Source organism: Arachis stenosperma, chromosome 3, assembly GCF_014773155.1.
Source record: "Arachis stenosperma cultivar V10309 chromosome 3, arast.V10309.gnm1.PFL2, whole genome shotgun sequence".
In the NCBI taxonomy this organism is placed as follows: Eukaryota; Viridiplantae; Streptophyta; class Magnoliopsida; order Fabales; family Fabaceae; genus Arachis; species Arachis stenosperma.
The window spans coordinates 45,504,623-45,529,503 of record NC_080379.1 but is presented as its reverse complement, the minus strand read 5'-3'; the positions used below and the strand labels follow the sequence as shown (position 1 = coordinate 45,529,503).

The window sequence follows — 24,881 nt, the reverse complement described above, 5'->3', positions numbered from 1 at the left end:
ACTTCCTCTCCAATCATGATGCTATGGATAATGATGGCCAATATCTTCAGATCAGTTGCTAGTGGGGATGATGGAGTGTTGGATGAATTCCAACCATCCTCTAGCCACAGGCTTGAGGTCCAGTCTTCTTAATTGAACCGGCTTGCCTTTGGAGTCTCTTTTCCATTGAGCTCCTTCAACACATATGTCCATAAGCACTTGGTCCAACCTTTGATCAAAGTTGACCCTTCTAGTGTAGGGGCGTGCATCTCCTTGCATCATGGGCAAGTTAAACGCCAATCTCACATTTTTCGGACTAAAATCTAAGTATTTCCCCCGAACCATTGTAAGATAGTTCTTTGGATTCGGGTTCACACTTTGATCATGGTTCCTAGTGATCCATGCATTGGCATAGAACTCTTGAAACATTAAGATTTTGACTTGTTGAATGGGGTTGGTCAGAACTTCCCAACTTCTTCTTTGGATCTCATGTCGGATCTCCAGATACTCATTTTTCTTGAGTTTGAAAGGGACCTCAAGGATCACCTTCTTCTTGGACACAACATCATAGAAGTGGTCTTGATGGGCTTTAGAGATGAATCTCTCCATCTCCCATGACTCGGAGGTGGAAGCTTTTGTCTTCCCTTTCCCTTTTCTAGAGGTTTCTCCGGTCTTAGGTGCCATAGGTGGTTATAGAAAAACAAAAAGCTATGCTTTTACCACACCAAACTTAGAATGTTGCTCGCCTTCGAGCAAGAGAAGAAAGAAAAGAAGAAGAAGAAGAGAAAATATGGAGGAGAGTGGGGGGTGGTGTATTCGGCCAAGGTATAGAAGAGGGGGTTATGTTGTGTGAAAATGAAGAAGGATGGAGGGGTTTATATAGCGAGGGGAGAGGGAGTAGGTTCGGCCATATTGGGTGGGTTTGGGTGGGAAAGGGATTTTGAATTTTGAAGGTAGGTGGGGTTTATGGGGAAGAGTGGATTGGATGTGAGTGGTGAAGAGGTGATGGGGATGAGAGATTGAGGTGATTGGTGAAGGGTTTTTGGAGAAGAGTGTTTATGGGGAAGAGAGTTTATGGGGAAGAGAGGATGAATGTGAAGAAGAGGAGAAGGTGAGTTGAGGTAGGTGGGGATCCTGTGGGATCCACAGACCTTGGGATGATCATGTGGGGTCCACAGATCCTGAGGTGTCAAGGATTTACATTCCTGCACCAATTAGGCATGTAAAACGCCTTTGCATACAATTCTAGCGTTTAAACGCCAAAGTGATGCTTATTTTGGGCGTTCAACGCCCAATTTCAGCATGTTTCTGGCGTTGAACGCCAATTCCATGCTTGTTTATGGCGTTCAGCGCCAGCTCTCCTCAGGGTATATTTCTGGCGTTCAAACGTCAGGATGCTGCTTGTTTCTAGCGTTCAACGCCAGATCCATGCTCTGTTCTGGCGTTGAACGCCAGCCAGATGCTCCTTACTGGCGTTTATACGCCAGTAAGTCCTTCCTCCAGGGTGTGCTTTTTCTTCTGCTGTTTTTTATTTTGTTTTTGCTTTTACTATTTATTTTGTGACTCCATATGATCATGAACTTAATAAAACATAAAAGAACAATAAAAATAAAAATAAAATTAGATAAATAAAAATTGGGTTGCCTCCCAATAAGCGCTTCTTTAATGTCACTAGCTTGACAGTGGGCTCTCATGGAGCCTCACAGGTGATTAGGTCAATGTTGTAGACTCCCAACACCAAACTTAGAGTTTGGATGTGGGATTCAACACCAAACTTAGAGTTTGGCTGTGGCCTCCCAACACCAAACTTAGGAGTTTGATTGTGGGGGCTTTGTTTGACTCTGTACTGAGAGAAGCTTTTCATGCTTCCTCTCCATTGTTATAGAAGAACACCCTTGGGTTTTAAACACAAGGTAGTCCCCATTCAATTGAAGGACTAATTCTCCTCTGTTAACATCTATCACAGCTCCTGTTGTGGCTAGGAAAGGTCTTCCAAGGATGATGCATTCATCCTCCTCCTTCCTAGTGTCTAAGATTATAAAATCAGCAAGGATGTAAAGGCCTTCAACCTTTACTAACACGTCCTCTACCAATCCATACGCCTGTCTTACTGACTTATCTGCCATTTGTAATGAAAATATGGTAGGCTGTACCTCAATGATCCCCAGCTTCTCCATTACAGAGAGTGGCATAAGATTTATGCTTGACCCCAGGTCACACAGAGCCTTTTCAAAGGTCATGGTGCCTATGGTACAGGGTATTAAGAATTTGCCAAGATCTTGTCTCTTTTGAGGTAAGGTTTGCTGAACCCATGTATCTAGTTCACTGATGAGCAAGGAAGGTTCACCTTCCCAAGTCTCATTACCAAATAATTTGGCATTCAGCTTCATGATGGCTCCTAGATATTGAGCAACTTGCTCTCCAGTTATATCTTCATCCTCTTCAGAGGAAGAATAGTCTTTAGAGCTCATGAATGGTAGAAGGAGGTTTAATGGAATCTCTATGGTCTCTATATGAGCCTCAGATTCCTTTGGGTCCTCAATAGGGAGCTCCTTCTTGCTTGAGAGATGTCCCATGAGGTCTTCCTCATTGGGATTCACGTCCTCTCCTTCCTCCCTAGGTTCGACCATGTTGATTATGTCTATGGCTTTGCACTCTCTTTTTGGATTCTCTTCAGTATTGCTTGGGAGAGTACTAGGAGGAGTTTCAGTTACTTTCTTACTCAGCTGGCCCACTTGTGCCTCCAAATTTCTGATGGAGGACCTTGTCTCACTCATGAAACTTAAAGTGGCCTTAGATAGATCAGAGACTAAATTTGCTAAATTAGAGGTGCTCTGCTCAGAATTCTCTGTCTGTTGCTGAGAAGATGATGGATAAGGCTTGATATTGCTGAGCTTATTTCTTCCACCATTATTAAAGTCTTGTTGAGGCTTTTGTTGATCCTTCCATGAGAAATTTGGATGATTTCTCCATGATGAATTATAGGTGTTTTCATAAGGTTCACCCATGTAATTTACCTCTGCTATTGCAAGGTTCTCAAGATCATAAGCTTCTTCTTCAGAAGATGCCTCTTTAGTACTGTTGGATGCATTTTGCCATCCATTTAGACTTTGAGAAATCATGTTGACTTGATGAGTCAACATTTTGTTCTGAGCCAAAATGGCATTCAGAGCATCAATTTCAAGAACTCCCTTCCTTTGAGGCGTCCCATTATTCACAGAATTTCTCTCAGAAGTGTACATGAATTGGTTATTTACAACCATGTCAATAAGTTCTTGGGCCTCTGCAGGCGTTTTCTTTAGGTGAATGGATTCACCTGCAGAATGGTCCAGTGACATCTTAGAGAACTCAGATAGACCATAATAGAATATATCTATCATGGTCCATTCTAAAAACATGTCAGAAGGACATCTTTTGGTCATCTGCTTGTATCTTTCCCAAGCTTCATAGAGGGATTCACCATCTTTTTGTTTGAAGGTCTGAACATCCACTCTAAGCTTGTTCAGCTTTTGAGGAAGAAAGAACTTAGCCAAGAAGGCCGTGACCAGCTTATCCCAGGAGTCCAGGCTATCTTTAGGTTGAGAGTCCAACCATGTTCTAGCTCTGTCTCTTACAGCAAAAGGGAAAAGCATGAGCCTGTAGACTTCAGGATCTACTCCATTAGTCTTAACAGTCTCACAGATATGCAAGAACTCAGTTAAGAACTGGTAGGGATCTTCTGATGGAAGTCCATGAAACTTGCAGTTCTGTTGCATTAGAGCAACTAATTGAGGTTTCACCTCAAAATTGTTTGCTCCAATGGCAGGAATTGAGATGCTTCTTCCATTAAACTTGGACGTAGGTGCAGTATAATCACCAAGCATCCTTCTTGCATTATTCTTGTTGGGTTCGGCTGCTATCTCCTTTTCTTGTTCGAAAATTTCAGCAAGGTTGTCTCTGGATTGTTGTAATTTAACTTTTCTTAGTTTCCTCTTCAGAGTCTTTTCAAGTTTTGGATCAGCTTCAACAAGAATGCCTTTTTCCTTGTTCCTGCTCATATGAGAAAGAAGAGAACAGAAAAGGAAGAGGAATCCTTTATGTCACAGTATAGAGATTCCTTTATGTTAGTAGAAGAAGAAAGGGAATAAGAGTGAAGAAGAATAAATAATCCAAACACAAGGGTGAGGATAAGGGCAGAGATTTGAGATGAAGAGAAGTGTTAATAAATGAATAAATAAATAGAATAAGATGAGAGAAAGAAGTTTTCGAAAATAATTTTTGAAAAGGAGTTAATTATTTTCGAAAATTAAAGGTGAAATAAATTTAAAATTAAAATTTAAAACAATTAATTAATTAAAAGAATTTTGAAAAGGAAGGAGAAATTTTTGAAAATTAGAGAGGGAAAAGTAGTTAGGTGGTTTTGAAAAAGATAAGAAACAAACAAAAAGTCAATTAGTTAGTTGAAAAAGATTTGAAAATCAAATTTGAAAAGATAAGAAGATAAGAAGATATTTTGAAGTCAAATTTTTGAAAAAGATAAAATTTTAAAAAAGATATGATAAAAAGATATGATTAAAAAGATATGGTTGGAAAAGATTTAATTTTTAAAATTAAAATTAATTACTTGACTAACAAGAAACTAATAGATAAGATTCTAGAATTTAAAGATTGAACATTTCTTAACAAGAAAGTAACAAACTTCAAATTTTTGAATCAATCATATTAATTGTTAGTATGGTTTTCGAAAATAAAGATAAAATTAGAAAAAAGAGTTTGAAAAATTAAATTAAAATTTTCGAAGAATAGTAAGGAAAAATGAAAAAGAATTGATTTTTGAAAAAGTTTTGAAAAGATAAGATTTTTAAAATTGAAATTTTGACTTGACTTATAAGAAATAGCTAAGTTTTAAAAATTTTTAACTAAGTCAACTCAAATTTTTGAAATTTTGAGAAAAATAAGGAAAAGATATTTTTTATTTTTGAATTTTTAATGAGAGAAAAACAACAAAAATGACTCACAACATGAAAATTATGAATCAAAACACATGATGCATGCAAGAATACTATGAATGTCAAGATGAACACCAAGAACACCTTGAAGATCAAGATGAACATCAAGACTTATTTTTGAAAAATTTTCAAGAAAGAAAACATGCAAGACACCAAACTTAGAAAATTTTTAATGCTTAGACTCTATGAATGCAAAAATGCACATGAAAAACAACAAAAGACACAAAATAAGAAAACATCAAGATCAAACAAGAAGACTTACCAAGAACAACTTGAAGATCATGAAGAACACTATGAATGCATGAATTTTCGAAAAATGCAAGAACAAGATGAATATGCAATTGACACCAAACTTAAAACATGGCACAAGACTCAAACAAGAAACACAAAATATTTTTGGTTTTTATGATTTTATGATTTTTTTGTATTTTCTTTATATTTTTTCGAAAAACATATAGGAAAAAGAAAATAAGAAATTCAAAATTTTTAATAAGAATTCCAGGAATCTTTCAATGTTAGCCTAAAGCTCCAATCCAAGGGTTGGACATGGCTTAATAGCCAGCCAGCTTTAGGATATAAATCAGACATACAACAACTGATATTTCAATTAACTTGCCTCTATGTTGATGATTGGAAGCCTCTATCCAAAAGAATTAAACATGGCTTTACAGCCAGCCAGGCTTCAACATGTTAGCATGAAACTCTAGAATTCATTCTTAAAAATTCTGAAGCCATAAAATGATTTATTTTTAATTAAATTTTTTTTTTGAAAATAGGGATGGATTTTTTTTTGAAAAATTTTTGAAAACAAAACAACAAGAAAATTACCTAATCTGAGCAACAAGATGAACCGTCAGTTGTCCAAACTCGAATAATCCCCGGCAACGGCGCCAAAAACTTGGTGGGCAAAATTGTGATCTCTAATAATGGCTTCAATTTGGTATGCGCGTTTATAACTTAGCACTTTCTTCACAGCCTCGCACAACTAACCAGCAAGTGCACTGGGTCGTCCAAGTAATAAACCTTATGTGAGTAAGGGTCGATCCCACGGAGATTGTTGGTATGAAACAAGCTATGGTCATCTTGAAATTCTCAGTTAGGTGAATAATAAATGGTTATGGAGTTTTCGAATAATAATAATAAATAAACAAAAAATAAAATAGAGATACTTATGTAATTCAATAGTGGGAATCTCAGATAGGCGTATGAAGATGCTATGCTCCTTTTGAATCTCTGCTTTCCTACTACCTTTTTCCAATCCTTCTTACTCCTTTCCATGGCAAGCTGTATGTAGGGCATCACCGTTGTCAATGGCTACATCCCATCCTCTCAGTGAAAATGGTCCAAATGCTCTGTCACAGCATGGCTAATCATCTGTCGGTTCTCGATCATGTCAGAATAGAATCCATTGATTCTTTTGCGCTTGTCATCACGCCCAACAATCGCGAGTTTGAAGCTCGTCACAGTCATTCAATTCCTGAATCCTACTCGGAATACCACAGACAAGGTTTAGACTTTCCGGATTCTCATGAATGCCGCCATCAATCTAGCTTATACCACGAAGATTCTGATCAAGGAATCCAAGAGATATGCGCCCAGTCTAAGGTAGAACGGAAGTGGTTGTCAGTCACGCGTTCATAGGTGAGAATGATGATGAGTGTCACGGATCATCACATTCATCATGTTGAAGTGCAACGAATATCTTAGAATAAGAATAAGTGGAATTGAATAAAAAATAGTAGTAATTGCATTAAAACTGGAGGTACGACAGAGCTCCACACCCTTAATCTATGGTGTATAGAAACTCCACCGTTGAAAATACATATGTGATGGTGGTCCAGGCATGGTCGAATGGCCAGCCCCCATGAATGATCAATAGTCTCCTAAGATGAATAATGGAATAAAATCGACACCAAATATGTCTAATACAATAGTAAAATGTCCTATTTATACTAGACTAGCTACTAGGGTTTACAGAAGTAAGTAATTGATGCAGAAATCCACTTTCAGGGCCCACTTGGTGTGTGCTTGGGCTGAGCTTGAGCTTTACACGTGCAGAGGCTTCTTTTGGAGTTGAACGCCAAGTTGTAACATGTTTTTGGTGTTCAACTCTGGTTCGTGACGTGTTTCTGGCGTTTGACTCCAGAATGCAGCATGAAACTGGCGTTGAGCGCCAGTTTACGTCATCTAACCTCGAATAAAGTATGGACTATTATATATTGCTGGAAAGTTCTGGATGTTGGTGCGCAAAATTGTGAACAATACTTTTCACAACTCTCATAATCCCTGGTCTTGAACTCCAAAAACTTGGTGGTTCAATTCCATGGCATTACACAACTTCGCACAACTAACCAGCAAGTACACTGGGTCGTCCAAGTAATACCTTACGTGAGTAAGGGTCGATCCCACGGAGATTGTTAGCATTGAAGCAAGCTATGGTCATCTTGTAAATCTTAGTCAGGCAAACTCAAATATATATGATGATGAACGAAAATAATATAAAAGATAAAGATAGTGATACTTATGCATATCATTGGTGTAAGAGCTTCAGACAAGTGTATGAAGATGCCTTCCCTTCCGTCTCTCTGCTTTCCTACTGCCTTCATCCAATCCTTCTTACTCCTTTCCATGGCAAGCTCGTGTAGGGTTTCACTGTTGTCAGCAGCTACCTCCCATCCGAGCAGTGAAAGCTAATGCACGCACTCTGTCACAGTACTGCCAATCACCGGTTTGGTTCCCTCCCCTACCGGAATAGAATCCCTCTTTTGCGTCTGTCACTAACGCCCAGTAGGTTACAGGTTTGAAGCACGTCACAGTCATTCAATCATTGAATCCTACTCAGAATACCACAGACAAGGTGAGACCTTCCGGATTCTCTTGAATGCTGCCATCAAGTCCTGCCTATACCACGAAGACTCTGATCTCACGGAATGGTTGGCTCGTTTGTCAGGCGAGCACTCGGTTGTCAGGCGATCAACCATGCATCGTGCAATCAGGAATCCAAGAGATATTCACTAAGCCTCAGATGCTTGTAGAACAAGAATGGTTGTCAGTCACCTTGTTCATGAGTGAGAATGGTGATGGGTGTCAATCATCACCTTCATCATGTTGAAGAACAAGTGATATCTTGGACAAAGAACAAGCGGAATTGAATGGAAGAACAATAGTAATTGCATTAATACTCGAGGTACAGCAGAGCTCCACACCTTAATCTATGGTGTGTAGAAACTCCACCGTTGAAAATACATAAGAACAAGGTCTAGGCATGGCCGAATGGCCAGCCTCCCAAAGGTCTAAGATAGCATAAAACAAAGATAGCTACCCAAAAGTCTCTCTAAATACAATAGTAAAAGGTCCTACTTATAGAAAACTAGTACATAGATGAGTAAATGACATAAAAATCCACTTCCGGGCCCACTTGGTGTGTGCTTGGGCTGAGCAATGAAGCTTTTTCGTGTAGAGACTCTCCTTGGAGTTAAACGCCAGCTTTAGTGCCAGTTTGGGCGTTTAACTCCCAATTAGGTGCCAGTTCCGGCGTTTAACGCTGGAATTTCTTGAGGTGACTTTGAACGCCAGTTTGGGCCATCAAATCTTGGGCAAAGTATGGACTATTATATATTGCTGGAAAGCCCAGGATGTGTACTTTCCAACGCCGTTGAGAGCGCGCCAATTGGGCTTCTGTAGCTCCAGAAAATCCACTTCGAGTGCAGGAAGGTCAGAATCCAACAGCATCTGCAGTCCTTTTGAGTCTCTGGATCAGATTTTTGCTCCGGTCCCTCAATTTCAGCCAGAAAATACCTGAAATCACAGAAAAACACAAAAACTCATAGTAAAGTCCAGAAAAGTGAATTTTAACTAAAAACTAATAAAAATATACTAAAAACTAACTAGATCATACTAAAAATATACTAAAAACAATGCCAAAAAGCATACAAATTATCCGCTCATCACAACACCAAACTTAAATTGTTGCTTGTCCCCAAGCAACTGAAGATCAAATAAGATAAAAAGAAGAGAATATGCAATGAACTCCAAAAACATCTATGAAGATCAGTATTAATTAGATGAGCGGGGCTTTTATCTTTTTGCCTCTGAATAGTTTTGGCATCTCACTCTTTCCCTTGTAATTCAGAATGATTGGCTTCTTTAGGAACTCAGAATTCAGATAGTGTTAATGATTCTCCTAGTAAAGTATGATGATTCTTGAACATAGCTATTTCTTGAGTCTTGGCCGTGGCCCAAAGCACTCTGTCTTCCAGTATTACCACCGGATACATACATGCCACAGACACATAATTGGGTGAACCTTTTCAGATTGTGACTCAGCTTTGCTAAAGTCCCCAATTAGAGGTGTCCAGGATTCTTAAGCACACTCTTATTTGCCTTGGATCACAACTCTTATTCTTTCTTTTTCTTTCTCTCTTTTTTTTCGGTTTTTCTTCTCTTTTTTTTTCGTTTGCTTTTTCTCTTTTTTTTTTCTTCTTTTTCTTGCTTCAAGAATCATTTTTAATGATTTTTCAGATTCTCAGTAACATGTCTCCTTTTTCATCATTCTTTCAAGAGCCAACATTCATGAACCACAAGTTCAAAAGACATATGCACTGTTCAAGCATACATTCAGAGAACAAAAGTGTTGCCACCACATCAAAATAATTAAACTATTATAAAATTCAGAATTCATGCAATTCTTTCCTTTATCAATTAAGCACGTTTTTATTCAAGAAAGGTGATGGATTCATAGGACATTCATAACTTTAAGGCATAGACACTAAGATACTAATGATCACAAGACACAAACATGGACAAACATAAAGCATAAAAATCGAAAAACAGAAGAATAAAGAACAAGGAAATCAAGGAACGGGTCCACCTTAGTGATGGCGGCTCTTTCTTGCTCTTGAAGATCCTATGGAGTGCTTGAGCTCCTCAATGTCTCTTCCTTGTCTTTGTTGCTCCTCCCTTAGTTGTCCCATGTTGGAACTCAATTCTCCTAGGGAGGTGTTTTAATTGCTCCCAATAATTTTGTGGAGGAAAGTGCATCCCTTGAGGAATCTCAGGGATCTCATGGTGAGAGGGGTCTCTTGTGTACTCCATCCTTTTCTTGGTGATGGGCTTGTCCTCATCAATGGGGGTATCTCCCTCTATGTCAACTCCAACTGAATAACAGAGGTGACAGATGAGATGAGGAAAGGCTAACCTTGCCAAAGTGGAGGTCTTGTCCGCCACCTTGTAGAGTTCTTGGGCTATAACCTCATGAACTTCTATTTCTTCTCCAATCATGATGCTATGGATCATGATGGCCCGGTCTATGGTAACTTCGGACCGGTTGCTAGTGGGAATGATTGAGCGTTGTATGAACTCTAACCATCCTCTAGCCACGGGCTTGAGGTCATGCCTTCTCAATTGAACCGGCTTTCCTCTTGAATCTTGCTTCCATTGTGCGCCCTCTTCACATATGGTTGTGAGGACTTGGTCCAACCTTTGATCAAAGTTGACCCTTCTAGTGTAAGGATGCTCATCTCCTTGCATCATAGGCAAGTTGAACGCCACCCTCACACTCTCCGGACTAAAATCCAAGTATTTCTCCCGAACCATAGTGAGATAATTCTTTGGATTCGGGTTCACACTTTGGTCATGGTTCTTGGTGATCCATGCATTGGCATAAAACTCTTGAACCATCAAGATTCCGACTTGTTGAATGGGGTTGGTAAGTACTTCCCAACCTCTTCTTCGGATCTCATGGCGGATCTCCGGATATTCACCCTTTGTGAGTGAAAAGGGGACTTCGGGGATCACCTTCTTCAAGGCCACAACTTCATAGAAGTGGACTTGATGCACCCTTGAGAGGAATCTATCCATCTCCCATGACTCGGAGGTGGAAGCTTTTGCCTTCCCTTTCCTGTTTCTAGAGGTTTCTCCGGCCTTGGATGCCATAAATGGTTATGGAAAAACGAAAAAGCAACGCTTTTACCACACCAAACTTAAAATGTTTGCTCGTCCTCGAGCAAAAGAAGAAAGAAGAGAGTAGAAGAAGAAGAAATGAGGAAGAGGGGGAAGGTGGTGTGTTCGGCCAAGAAGGGAAAGAAGGGGTGTTTAGGTTGTGTGAAAATGAAGGGTTGAAGAAGGGTATATATAGGAGAGGGGGGTAATGGTTCGGCCATGATGGGTGGGTTTGGGAGGGAAAGTGGTTTGAATTTGAAGGGTGAGGTTGGTGGGGATTTATGAAGGATGGATGTGAGTGGTGAAGAGAAAGATGGGATTTGATGGGTGAAGGGTTTTTGGGGAAGAGGTATTGAGGTGATTGGTGAATGGGGGAAGAAGAGAGAGAGTGATGGTGGGGTCCTGTGGGGTCCACAGATCCTGTGGTGTCAAGGAAAAGTCATCCCTGCACCAAATGTTGCTCAAAATCACGTTTTGAGGTATTTCTGGCGTTAAACGCCGGGCTGGTGCCCATTCCTGGCGTTTAACGCCAGGTTGTTGCCCTTTACTGGCGTTTAACGCCAGTCTGGTGCCCCTTTCTAGCGTTAAACGCCCAGAATGGTGCCAGACTGGGCGTTAAACGCCCAACAGCTAGCATTACTGGCGTTTGGACGCCAGCTTCTTCTCCTCCAGGGTGTGCTGTTTTTCTTCCTGTTTTTCATTCTGTTTTTGCTTTTTTCATTGTTTTTGTGACTTCTTATGATCATCAACCTACAAAAAAAAATAAAATAACAAAAGAAAATAGTTAACTATAAAACATTGGGTTGCCTCCCAACAAGCGCTTCTTCAATGTCATTAGCTTGACAGAGGACTCTCATGGAGCCTCAGAAATACTCAGAACCGTGTTGGAACCTCCCAACACCAAACTTAGAGTTTGAATGTGGGGGTTCAACACCAAACTTAGAGTTTGGTTGTGGCCTCCCAACACCAAACTTAGAGTTTGACTGTGGGGGCTCTGCTTGGCTCTGATTTGAGAGAAGCTCTTCATGCTTCCTCTCCATGGTGACAGAGGGATATCCTTGAGCCTTAAACACAAAGGATTCTTCATTCACTTGAATGATCATTTCACCTCTATCAACATCAATCACAGCTTTTGCTGTGGCTAGGAAAGGTCTGCCAAGGATGATGGTTTCATCCATGTATTTCCCAGTCTCTAGGACTATGAAATCAGTAGGGATGTAATGGTCTTCAATCTTCACCAAAACATTCTCTACAAGTCCATGAGCTTGTTTTCTTGAATTGTCTGCCATCTCTAATGAGATTCTTGCAGCTTGTACCTCAAAGATCCCTAATTTCTCCATTACAAAGAGGGGCATGAGGTTTACACTTGACCCTAAGTCACACAAGGCCTTCTTGAAGGTCATGGTGCCTATGGTACAAGGTATAGAAAACTTCCCAGGATCTTGCCTCTTTAGAGGCAGTTTCTGCCTAGACAAGTCATCCAGTTCTTTGGTGAGCAAGGGAGGTTCATCCTCCCAAGTCTCATTTCCAAATAACTTGTCATTTAGCCTCATGATAGCTCCAAGGTATTTAGCAACTTGCTCTTCAGTGACATACTCATCCTCTTCAGAGGAAGAATACTCATCAGAGCTCATGAATGGCAGAAGTAAGTCCAATGGAATCTCTATGGTCTCATTTTGAGCCTCAGATTCCCATGGTTCCTCATTGAGGAACTCAGAGGAGATTGGTACACGCCCACAGAGGTCTTCCTCAGTGGCGTCCTCCTCCTCTCTTTCCTCTCCATATTCGGCCATGTTTATGGCTTTGCACTCTCCTTTTGGATTTTCTTCTGTATTACTTGGAAGAGTACTAGGAGGGAGTTCAGTAATTTTCTTGCTCAGCTGTCCCACTTGTCCTTCCAAATTTCTGATGGAGGACCTTGTTTCATTCATGAAACTTTGAGTGGTCTTTCTTAGATCAGAGACCATTGTTGCTAAGTCAGAAGTATTCTGCTTAGAACTCTCTGTCTGTTGCTGAGAAGATGATGGAAAAGGCTTGCTATTGCTAAACCTGTTTCTTCCACCATTATTGTTATTGAAACCTTGTTGAGGTCTCTCTTGATTCTTCCATGAGAAATTTGGGTGATTTCTCCATGAAGAATTATAGGTGTTTCCATAGGGTTCTCCTAGGTAATTCACCTCTTCCATTGAAGGGTTCTCAGGATCATAAGCTTCTTCCTCAGATGAAGCGTCCTTAGTACTGTTTGGTGCATTTTGCATTCCAGACAGACTTTGAGAAATCAAATTGACTTGTTGAGTCAATATCTTGTTTTGAGCCAATATGGCATTCAGAGTGTCAATCTCAAGAACTCCTTTCTTCTGACTAGTCCCATTGTTCACAGGATTCCTTTCAGAAGTGTACATGAATTGGTTATTTGCAACCATTTCAATCAATTCTTGAGCTTCTGCAGGCGTCTTCTTCAGATGAAGAGATCCTCCAGCAGAGCTATCCAAAGACATCTTGGATAGTTCAGAGAGACCATCATAGAAAATACCTATGATGCTCCATTCAGAAAGCATGTCTGAAGGACATCTTCTGATTAATTGTTTGTATCTTTCCCAAGCTTCATAGAGGGATTCTCCATCCTTCTGTCTGAAGATTTGGACTTCCACTCTAAGCTTACTCCATCTTTGTGGTGGAAAGAACTTTGCCAAGAAGGCATTGACTAGCTTTTCCCAAGAGTCCAGGCTTTCTTTAGGTTGAGAATCCAACCATATTCTAGCTCTGTCTCTTACAGCAAAAGGGAATAGCATCAGTCTGTAGACCTCAGGGTTAACCCCATTAGTCTTGACTGTGTCACAGATTTGCAAGAATTCAGCTAAGAACTGATGAGGATCTTCCATTGGAAGTCCATGGAACTTGCAATTCTGTTGCATTAGAGAAACTAATTGAGGCTTAAGCTCAAAGTTGTTTGCTCCAATGGCAGGGATAGAGATGCTTCTCCCATAGAAATCAGGAGTAGGTGCAGTGAAGTCACCCAGCACCTTCCTTGCATTGTTGGCATTGTTGTTGTTTTCGGCTGCCATGTGTTCTTCTTCCTTGAAGAATTCGGTCAGGTCCTCTAGAGAGAGTTGTGCTTTAGCTTCTCTTAGCTTTCTCTTCAAGGTCCTTTCAGGTTCAGGATCAGCTTCAACAAGAATGCCTTTGTCTCTGCTCCTGCTCATATGAAAGAGGAGAGAAAAAGAAAATGTGGAATCCTCTATGTCACAGTATAGAGATTCCTTGAAGTGTCAGAGGAAAAGAGAAATAGTAAGAAGAAGGAGAAGAAGAATTCGAACTTTATTAGTTAGAGTTCGAATTGTGCATTAAGAAGGAGTAGTACTCCATAAATAGAAGGATGTGGGAAGGAGGGAAGAGAATTTTCGAAAATTCAATTAAAAGATTTTGAAAACATTTTGAAAGTTTGATTGATAATTTTCGAAAATTCAAAGTGAAAAAGAAATCAAGTGATTTTTGAAAAAGATTTTGAAATTAGGAGTTTAAAAAGATTTGATTGAAAACTATTTTGAAAAAGATGAGGTTAAAAAGATTTGATTGAAAAGTTATGGTTTTAAAAAGATGTGATTGAGAAGATATGATTTGAAAACAATTTTAAAAGATATGATTTGAAAACAATTTGAAAAGATATGATTTTAAAAATTGATGACTTGCCTAACAAGAAAAGATATGATTCAAACATAAAACCTTCCTTAATAGAAAAGGCAAAAAATGTTCAATCAAATCATTAATTGTTAGTAAGTATCTTTGAAAAAGGAAAGAAAATGATTTTGAAAACATTTGATTGAAAAGATATGATTTGAAAAAGATTTGGTTTTGAAAAACTCTGAAAACTTGAAAAAAGATTGATTTGAAAACAAAATCTTCCCCCTAGCACCATCCTGGCGTTAAACGCCCAGAATGGTATACATTCTGGCGTTTAACGCCCAAAATGCTACCTCTTTGGGCGTTAAACGCCCAACCAGGTACCCTGGCTGGCGTTTAAACGCCAGTCTGCCTTCTTCACTGGGCATTTTTGAATGCTCAGCTTTTTCTGTATAATTCCTCTGCAGTATGTTCTGAATCTTCAATTCTTTGTATTATTGACTTGAAAAGACACAAATTAAAAATATTTTTGGATTTTTAATAATCAAAATGCAATAAGAATCAAATAACAATGCATGCAAGACACCAAACTTAGCAGTTTGTGTACTACTGACACTATATGAGACACATAAATACTCAAGCCAAAAGAATTCAAAGATCAGAGTAAGAAATCATCAAGAATTACTTGAAGATCCTTAAGACACATGAATGAATGCATGTAATTGACACCAAACTTAAGATGAGACACTAGACTCAAGCAAGAAACAGCAAATATTTTTTTGGTTTTTATGATTTTGTAATTTTTTTGTGTTTTTTTTTTCGAAAATTAAGTGGAAAAAGGTATCAAAATTCTTAATGAGAATTCCAGGAATCAGTGTAATGCTAGTCTAAGACTCCGGTCCAGGAATTAGACATGGCTTCACAGCCAGCCAAGCTTTCAAGGAAAGCTTCGGTCCAAAACACTAGACATGACCAAAGGTCAGCCAAGCCTTAGCAGATCACTGCTCCAAAAGCAAAATTGATGAAAATCAACAAGCTCTTGTGGTGATAAGTTGAAACCTCGGTCCAATCAGATTAGACATGGCTTCTCAGCCAGCCAGATTTCAACAAATCATCATGAAACTCTAGAATTCATCTTTAAGAATTTCGAAAAAAATAAATACCTAATCTAAGCAACAAGATGAACCGTCAGTTGTCCAAACTAGAACAATCCCAGGCATTGTTACCAAAAGCTTGCTCAAAACTTGAACAATCCCCGGCAACGGCGCCAAAAACTTGGTGCGCGAAATTGTGAACAATACTTTTCACAACTCTCATAATCCCTGGTCATGAACTCCAAAAACTTGGTGGTTCAATTCCATGGCATTACACAACTTCGCACAACTAACCAGCAAGTGCACTGGGTCGTCCAAGTAATACCTTACGTGAGTAAGGGTCGATCCCACGGAGATTGTTAGCATTGAAGCAAGCTATGGTCATCTTGTAAATCTTAGTCAGGCAAACTCAAATATATATGATGATGAACGAAAATAATATAAAAGATAAAGATAGTGATACTTATGCATATCATTGGTGTAAGAGCTTCAGACAAGTGTATGAAGATGCCTTCCCTTCCGTCTCTCTGCTTTCCTACTGCCTTCATCCAATCCTTCTTACTCCTTTCCATGGCAAGCTCGTGTAGGGTTTCACTGTTGTCAGCAGCTACCTCCCATCCGCGCAGTGAAAGCTAATGCACGCACTCTGTCACAGTACTGCCAATCACCGGTTTGGTTCCCTCCCCTACCGGAATAGAATCCCTCTTTTGCGTCTATCACTAACGCCCAGTAGGTTACAGGTTTGAAGCACGTCACAGTCATTCAATCATTGAATCCTACTCAGAATACCACAGACAAGGTGAGACCTTCCGGATTCTCTTGAATGCTGCCATCAAGTCCTGCCTATACCACGAAGACTCTGATCTCACGGAATGGTTGGCTCGTTTGTCAGGCGAGCACTCGGTTGTCAGGCGATCAACCATGCATCGTGCAATCAGGAATCCAAGAGATATTCACTAAGCCTCAGATGCTTGTAGAACAAGAATGGTTGTCAGTCACCTTGTTCATGAGTGAGAATGGTGATGGGCGTCAATCATCACCTTCATCATGTTGAAGAACAAGTGATATCTTGGACAAAGAACAAGCGGAATTGAATGGAAGAACAATAGTAATTGCATTAATACTCGAGGTACAGCAGAGCTCCACACCTTAATCTATGGTGTGTAGAAACTCCACCGTTGAAAATACATAAGAACAAGGTCTAGGCATGGCCGAATGGCCAGCCTCCCAAAGGTCTAAGATAGCATAAAACAAAGATAGCTACCCAAAAGTCTCTCTAAATACAATAGTAAAAGGTCCTACTTATAGAAAACTAGTACATAGATGAGTAAATGACATAAAAATCCACTTCCGGGCCCACTTGGTGTGTGCTTGGGCTGAGCAATGAAGCTTTTTCGTGTAGAGACTCTCCTTGGAGTTAAACGCCAGCTTTAGTGCCAGTTTGGGCGTTTAACTCCCAATTAGGTGCCAGTTCCGGCGTTTAACGCTGGAATTTCTTTAGGTGACTTTGAACGCCAGTTTGGGCCATCAAATCTTGGGCAAAGTATGAACTATTATATATTGCTGGAAAGCCCAGGATGTCTACTTTCCAACGCCGTTGAGAGCGTGCCAATTGGGCTTTTGTAGCTCCAGAAAATCCACTTCGAGTGCAGGGAGGTCAGAATCCAACAGCATCTGCAGTCCTTTTGAGTCTCTGGATCAGATTTTTGCTCCGGTCCCTCAATTTCAGCCAGAAAATACCTGAAATCACAGAAAAACACACAAACTCATAGTAAAGTCCAGAAAAGTGAATTTTAACTAAAAACTAATAAAAATATACTAAAAACTAACTAGATCATACTAAAAATATACTAAAAACAATGCCAAAAAGCATACAAATTATCCGCTCATCAGATGTCTACTTTCCAACGTCGTTGAGAGCGCGCCATTTGGAGTTCTATAGATCTAGAAAATCTATTTTGAGTGCAAGGAGGTCAGAATCCAACAGCATCAGCAGTCCTTTGTCAGCCTTTTATCAGAGTTTTGCTCAGGTCCCTCAATTTCAGTCAGAAATTACCTGAAATCACAGAAAAACATACAAACTCATAGTAAAGTCCAGAAATTTGAATTTAGCATAAAAGCTAATGAAAACATCCCTAAAAGTAGCTAGATCCTACTAAAAACTACCTAAAAATAATGCCAAAAAGGGTATAAATTATCCGCTCATCACTAGGAAAGGTTAAGATAGCATTTTTGTTGTGGTAGATAGATTTAGTAAAATGGCTCATTTCATTTCTTGCTATAAAATTGATGATGCCACAAATATTGCAGACCTATTCTTTAGAGAAGTTGTGTGCTTACATGTTGTTCCCCAAACTATTGTTTCTGATCGTGATGTCAAATTCTTAAGTCACTTTTGAAAAATTTTGCGGAGTAAGTTGAGAACAAAATTGTTATACTCAATTAATTGTCACTCTCAAACTGATGGTCAAACAGAAGTGGTAAATAGGACATTCAGAACCTTATTACGTGCTGTTGTTGGTAAGAATTTGAAAACTTGGGAAGATTGTTTACTTTTTATTGAGTTTACTTATAATAGGACAATCCATTCCTCCACTAGTTTTTCACCTTTTGAACTTATCTATAGTTTTAATCCTCTAACTGTCTTGGATTTAATACCTTTACCTTTGAGTGATCTTGTTAGCTTAGATAGAGCAAGCAAGGCTGAGAAGGTTAAAGTAATACATGCAAAGGCTCGTGACCTAATTGAGCGGAAGAACAAAGCCACGGGAGAAAGGATCAACAAGAGCCGAAAGCATGTAGTCTTCGTACCCGAAGATTGGGTTTGGGTACATTTGAGGAAGGAGAAATTTTCTACTCAAAGGAAGTTTAAACTTGATGCTAGAGGGGATGGTCCGCTCCAAGTGCTTGAGAAGATCAACGATAATGCCTACCAGATTGACCTACCAGGTGAATATAATGTCTCTGCTACCTTCAATATTTTTTATCTCTCTCCTTTTGATATGGACATAGATTCAAGGACGAATCATTTTGAGAAAGGAGGGAATGATACATGCTCAGAAAGACAACTGGGGCATTCTAAGGCAAAAGGGCATAATGGAAATTTCACACTTTCAGAGGGCCCGATCACTAGAGCACGTGCAAAAAAACTCAAGGAGAGCTTTGGAAACTTGCTAGCACTTATGCATAAGGAGTTACATCAAGTTCTAACAAAGGAAGAATGGGTAAGGCCCATTTAGGACAGTAAGAAACCGAATAATACTTTCCAAATTCAATGGGAAGCATAATTTATCATTAAATTTTGAAAACATAGGCCTTTGTTTTAGTTTGTTTTGCGGTTAAAGTTTGTTAGAAGATTTGTTTAGTTCTAATTTGCTTAGTAGTTTTTTTTTTGAAATTTAAAATTTAAATCAAATTTGATCTAATCCATTAAAGATCAAATCTGATTTAAATTTTAAAATCTTATCTTATCTTTTTTAGTTTGTTAGGGGCTTATTTAAACACCTCTGGTGAGACCATTTACACAATTTTTTATGAATAAATTTTTCGTTGCCTTTAGAATGTTTTTGTTGTGTGGTTAAGTGAGGTGAGTGATTTGCTTTGCTTGTTGCATGAAGATTGAAGGATCCAATACTAAGGTGATCTGCGTGGTGGTTGCTTTCAGTTTTCATCCCTCTAATCTAGGTTGTCAAGGACAGGTTCTTTGAAGGTCTAGTAAGGAGCCCGTTCTGGTGACCTAGATTGCTAAGAACAGGTTTTTTGAAGGTCTAGTAGGAAAAACCCCATTTTATCTATCTTTTGTGTTTCCGCTGTATTCTTTTGGGTGTGCCCTTAACTAAATAATCCTTATCTATTGTGATAAAACTTCTAAGTCCAATCAATTTCTTATCAAACCTAATCAATCTAAAAAATCAAACCTGAACACCAAAAAATTCGGTGGAATTAAACCCTAACAAAAATAAAAAAACCCCAAAAAATAATAGCCTATTATGAAAGAGAAATAGATTTTGCTAGAAAATGGAAAAAAATAGAAATGAAGGAAAAAATGTATCGATTTCGTTCTTTTTTTCTGTTTTTCTTACCTCTATCTCAGCGAATGGTGTTAAGGAGATTCCTAGTATGATGCCGATTAAGAATGAAGGCAACAGAGATAATTTTTTTCAATTAAAATCTAATAATCACATTTCTCAAATTAATGTTATGGAAGAGAGGAGAAAAAATAAGAGTCTTCGTTAGTGGAAGAAGATGGCGCAACTAGTGTTAAAAAATTCGATATCATTATGTATTTTTTCATACAACATCATTTTTTTTAGCTATTTGAACGCCAAAATCAAAATAGCATTATTTTCACAAAGTCTAACATAACAGTCATTACTTTGCCTCAGCACACCATTAACGGTTCTATGACAACAAAAAGCCAGTGACTAACATAAGTCACAGAGGTCAAATTAGAGATTCAAGATGAATAAATTTAAACTTCAAAGAGCATATTGAAGCACGAATGAACTAGAGGACCAATATGAGTATTAATTCTACTTTATTCTTATTGGTTTGAATCAATGTTTTAAAAATTGAGTCGGACCAATTGATCCAACTAAAAAACAAGAAACCAGTGTCTAGTCTAGTTCGATTAGGGTGCAAAACCACAAGGAAATAAGAATTGGATTTGGGCAAAAAAATTGCTAGTTGATTGATAAGCTATCGAAACGGAATCCAACTTCTTAAAATTTTAAAAGAAAAAGGACATTGTCATTCAAGAGAAAAAAAATCTAAAACTTTCAATCCTAATTGAAGCCCATCTCCTTATCTCCGCCGCCGCCTCTTGACTTATCGTTGTTGCTTATTTCTCTTATGTGATTTTTTTTTATATATATTCTAATCTTTTATTGTAACCACATTTGCTCTTTATGTTGTCAGAGAGAATAAAAACAACAAAACAACAATGAGTATATGAAGCACAATGATCAAAGATAAAAAATAAAATAAAGAATTCAAAAATGAAAGAGATACCGCCAATGAAGGAGAAATATAAAGTAGGGTGGGATTTTGAGGTGAGAAACCTAATAACTAATAAGTACTATCATAACTTTTGAAAGAAACTGAATTGATAGTTAAAAGTGATGGCCAAAAATAATAAATTCTGATAGTTATCTTATAGTTTTTTATATTATAAAAGATTTTAATGTAGAATTTAAATTTAGAATTTAAATATTTTTTGTTATTTAACTTTTGTATTATACTTAGATGAGATTATAAGAATTTTAATTTGGTTATATTGTATTTTAATTTGTGTATTTTTGAGTTTAACATTAGAATATAATTTGGTTACATTGTATTTTAATGTGTTATTTTATTAAAATTTAATTATTTTGGTTGAATTATAATTAAATATTGAACCATTAAATTATTGAATCAAATCATCAATAGTTAAAGATAATCGGTTTGGTTTTTAGAATCGGTTTGAGTCTCCTTGGAACCGGTTAAACCGTTAGATGTCGGTTGTTTTGAGAACGTTGTCCTTCCCTCCCTCGAGTCTCTATCTGTAGTTCCCTCCCTCCAATCGAGCCGACGCTGCAACGTCTACTCGTCGCCATCGCCGGCTCTCTGCTCGTCGCTCTCGCTGGATCTTTGCTCCGGTCGCCGTCGCTGCTTCCTATGCCTCCCGTCGGCGTCGCTGGATCTTTGCTTTGTCGCCGTCGCTGCTTACGCTGAGCCCGTCGCAGTCACCATAATCTGCAGGTATGTTTTCTTTTTTTTTCTTCTGGATACTTGAAAGTTTAAAACCCTGTTTTCCCGATTATTGTGAAATTGACGTGTTAGCATTTTAGGGTGAGAACTTATTTTGTTCCGTTTCTGAAATTTTTAATTTTTGAGCCATTTTCTTTTGGAGCCTTAATGTATGGCTCTTCGTGTGATTGAAGCTTTTGTTTTTCTATTGTTTTGCTTACCATTTAAGTTTAATTGAAGACAAATAGAAAGAGGAAGACATAATTCTGATGCAGTTTATGAAATTAGTAATCCTCCTACAATGCAACAAGTTTCAAGCAACATTTATGCTTTGGTTTAGCAACAAGTTTCATTGATGCTTAGCTAGTTTTCTTCATCGTTCACAGCAATGGCTTCTGCAGCATCTCTAATGTCATTGCAACCGGGTCGAATTCGAACCCTCAAAGAAGGATCCAAAGCTGGTTTGGGAGCAGGTATGGGTCCTGTTGTGTACTGGATGTTCAGAGATCAACGGGTCAAAGATAATTGGGCTCTCATCCACGCTGTTCATCAGGCCAACAAGTCCAACGTCCCTGTTGCCGTTGTTTTTAATCTCTTCGATCAGTTTCTAGGCGCCAAGTCCCGCCATTTAGGGTTTATGCTCAGGGGCTTGCGCCGTGTCTCCGATCAACTGCACCAAACCCTTCAAATCCCCTTCTTCTTGCTTAGGGTAACTGAACTTCCCATCTCTTCAATCCGAAACTAATTACATGTCTGTTGAATTTTCCTTTGAATTTTTCGAAATCTGAATCATTACTGAATGTATGATCAATTTGAGCTTATTCACTGTTCAAAGATGATGCTTCTGTAACTTTAGGGAGAAGCAGAGGAAACAGTGCCAAAGTTTCTTAGTGAATGTGGAGCTTCTATGTTGGTGACAGACTTTTCACCCTTGCGGGAAGTGAGGAGGTGCAAAGAAGAGATTTGTAAGAAGGTGAATGAATCGCTTACCGTACATGAAGTGGATGCTCACAACATTGTGCCCCTATGGGTGGCATCTGAGAAATTGGAGTATAGTGCTAAGACAATTAGGGGAAAGATAAACAAAAAGCTTTCTGAGTATCTGATTGATTTTCCTACCATTGAGCCTCAAACTAGGAAATGGACCATCACCAAGAATCACTCCGTTGACTGGGATGATCTCATTGCTGATATCTTAAGGTTAGTGTTCGGTACTACTTTGTTGGCTTCTGGATTCTAATAATTAAGTCACGTGAATATGTTGACATGCTTGTTTGATGGAAGTAGGAAAGGAACAGAGGTTCCTGAGGTCAATTGGTGTGAGCCCGGGGAAGATGCTGCAATGGAAGTATTGATGGGAAGTAAAAATGGATTCTTGACTAAAAGGTTAAGAAATTATTCGGCAGATCGAAACAACCCTTGCAAACCCACTGCCCTTTCTGGTTTATCTCCCTATTTGCATTTTGGACAGATATCTGCTCAGCGATGTGCTTTGGAAGCTCGGAAGCTGCGCTCTTCATGTCCTCAGGTTTCTTCTTATCTTATATAATGTGTTTAGTTTTGTATAACCTAATATTGACCACTTGTGTAAAGGCAATTGATGCTTTCTTGGAGGAGTTGATTGTTCGGCGAGAACTTGCTGATAACTTTTGCTTCTATCAACTGCATTATGATTCATTGCAAGGAGCCTGGGAGTGGGCTCGTAAGACCCTATTGGATCATGCCGCTGATAAGCGAGAACATACATATTCGTGAGTCACAATTGTCTTGTTTCTCACTTTACACGGTTTTTGTTTACTTGCATCCTCATCTAACTTCTGTATTTTAAGGAAGGAGCAATTGGAGAAGGCCCAAACTGCTGATCCTGTAAGCCAGTCTTTCATGAACAACAATAATTTTCCCAATTAAATATCGTAATGCATCGCCTCTTTCAAAGTCATGGGATTTTTAATGCCTTGTTTAACTAAGCATTAATCCTAATTGTTGCACATATCAGCTTTGGAATGCTTCTCAGTTGGAGATGGTTCACGATGGAAAGATGCATGGTTTTATGCGGTGAATAACTCCCTCCTTTCTTTCTCTTTTATGTTTCACCTTATAAACATGTATGTCCTCAATTATAAGATTTTCTATACAGCATGTATTGGGCAAAGAAGATACTCGAATGGACAAGTGGACCTGAAGAAGCCCTTGAAATATCCATATATTTAAACAACAAGGTAACGTAGTAGTTCCTTAGCCAACATTATTTAAATGGGACAGACTTTATTGCCATTTTTTATAAATGACAGCAATTTTCTCATGACTGCAGTATGAACTGGATGGGAGGGATCCTAGTGGTTATGTTGGTTGCATGTGGTCAATATGCGGGGTTCATGATCAGGTTTGCCTACTACAATGTTCTTATTCACTTCTATTTAATTGAAATATCAGCGAAGAATCAAGTGCCCCTGGTTTTTTAGCTGCTGTGGTTGCATTCTTTGATCTATTTGGGCTTCCCAATTTTCTTTAGAAAGAGAACCAGAGGAAACTATAAAACTGGGTGCAAGTTGAACTATTTAGTTTTGTATTAGAAGCTTCATTTTTGGCAATCATGTGTTTATGGATTACAGGGTTGGAGAGAGCGGCCTGTTTTCGGAAAAATTCGATATATGAACTATGCAGGCTGCAAAAGAAAATTTGACGTTGACGGATACATTGCACATGTCAAGAAATTAGTTGGCGAGATGCGGAAGAGAAAGGCTGAGGACTTGCCATCCCAAAATGAGAAAGCACCCCGTCGTTTATAGTTAGTACAATGCCATTGTTTAGCTGATACTAATACTATGTTAATGCAGCAATAACCCATCCCATCTGTAGATTTTAATGGTGTATGCAAGATTATGAAAAACTGAACCGCCCATTAAACCGATAGAATTAGAGGTTCAAATATTTAAAGTTCTAATCAAAGTTTAACGGGATTGAACTGTATATAATAAAATAATATATTTATATATTATTTAAAGGGAGCAATTTACATAAAGTCAATTAAAATATTTTTTTAAAGATATTTTTTAACAATTAAAATTTAATACATATAATTAATTAAATTATATTATTTTTGTTAAAATTAAACTAGACAAATTGATTTGACTAAAAAATTGGTAAACCAAATTTTAAATTGATCTAAATTAATATTTTTTATAAAAATAACTACAATACCCGTATTATAGAAAATGACTTAATATATATATATTGAAAACTTTAAATTCTAACCCTTCTCTTCTCTCTATGCTGTTATAGAATTAGGATTTAGGATTTTTAGAATTAATATATAATAGGAGTATTTTAGTCATTTTTCATAATAATAGTATTGTAGTCATTTCCTATGAAAAAAAAAAGAATATTAATTTAGATTGATTCAAGAGTTGGTTTATCGATTTTTTAGTTAAACCAATCTATCTTGTCTAATTTTGACAAAAATAGCACGGTTTGATCGATTATATAGGTTGAATTTTAATTATTAAAAACGTCTTAAAAAAAAGATATTTTA

At 38.2% G+C, this 24,881-nt stretch overlaps 1 protein-coding gene and 2 non-coding genes across 4 annotated transcripts; all 3 read left to right on the top strand.

Annotated features, from left to right (window-relative positions):
- Nucleotides 1–3,375: 3,375 nt before the first annotated feature.
- LOC130971055 (small nucleolar RNA R71) lies at nt 3,376–3,479 on the top strand. The gene has a single exon (XR_009082291.1). It is a non-coding gene; the product is annotated as a small nucleolar RNA R71 (small nucleolar RNA).
- Nucleotides 3,480–13,459: 9,980 nt separating this feature from the next.
- LOC130971407 (small nucleolar RNA R71) lies at nt 13,460–13,567 on the top strand. Its single transcript, XR_009082628.1, has one exon. It is a non-coding gene; the product is annotated as a small nucleolar RNA R71 (small nucleolar RNA).
- A 7,538-nt stretch (nt 13,568–21,105) lies between these two features.
- On the top strand, nt 21,106–24,353 carry LOC130966064 (deoxyribodipyrimidine photo-lyase). 2 transcript variants are annotated; one of them, XM_057890824.1, is made up of 10 exons: nt 21,106–21,361; nt 21,736–22,058; nt 22,206–22,549; nt 22,634–22,877; nt 22,943–23,100; nt 23,179–23,215; nt 23,346–23,404; nt 23,487–23,568; nt 23,661–23,732; nt 23,962–24,353. In XM_057890824.1, exons 2-10 carry the CDS (start codon nt 21,738–21,740, stop codon nt 24,136–24,138), a joined length of 1,494 nt encoding a protein of 497 aa, XP_057746807.1. In that variant the 5' UTR covers nt 21,106–21,361; nt 21,736–21,737; the 3' UTR covers nt 24,139–24,353. The 2 variants fall into 2 exon arrangements, with proteins under 2 accessions (XP_057746807.1, XP_057746808.1); XM_057890825.1 differs by having other exon boundaries at nt 22,637–22,877; nt 23,962–24,350.
- The last annotated feature ends 528 nt before the right edge of the window (nt 24,354–24,881 follow it).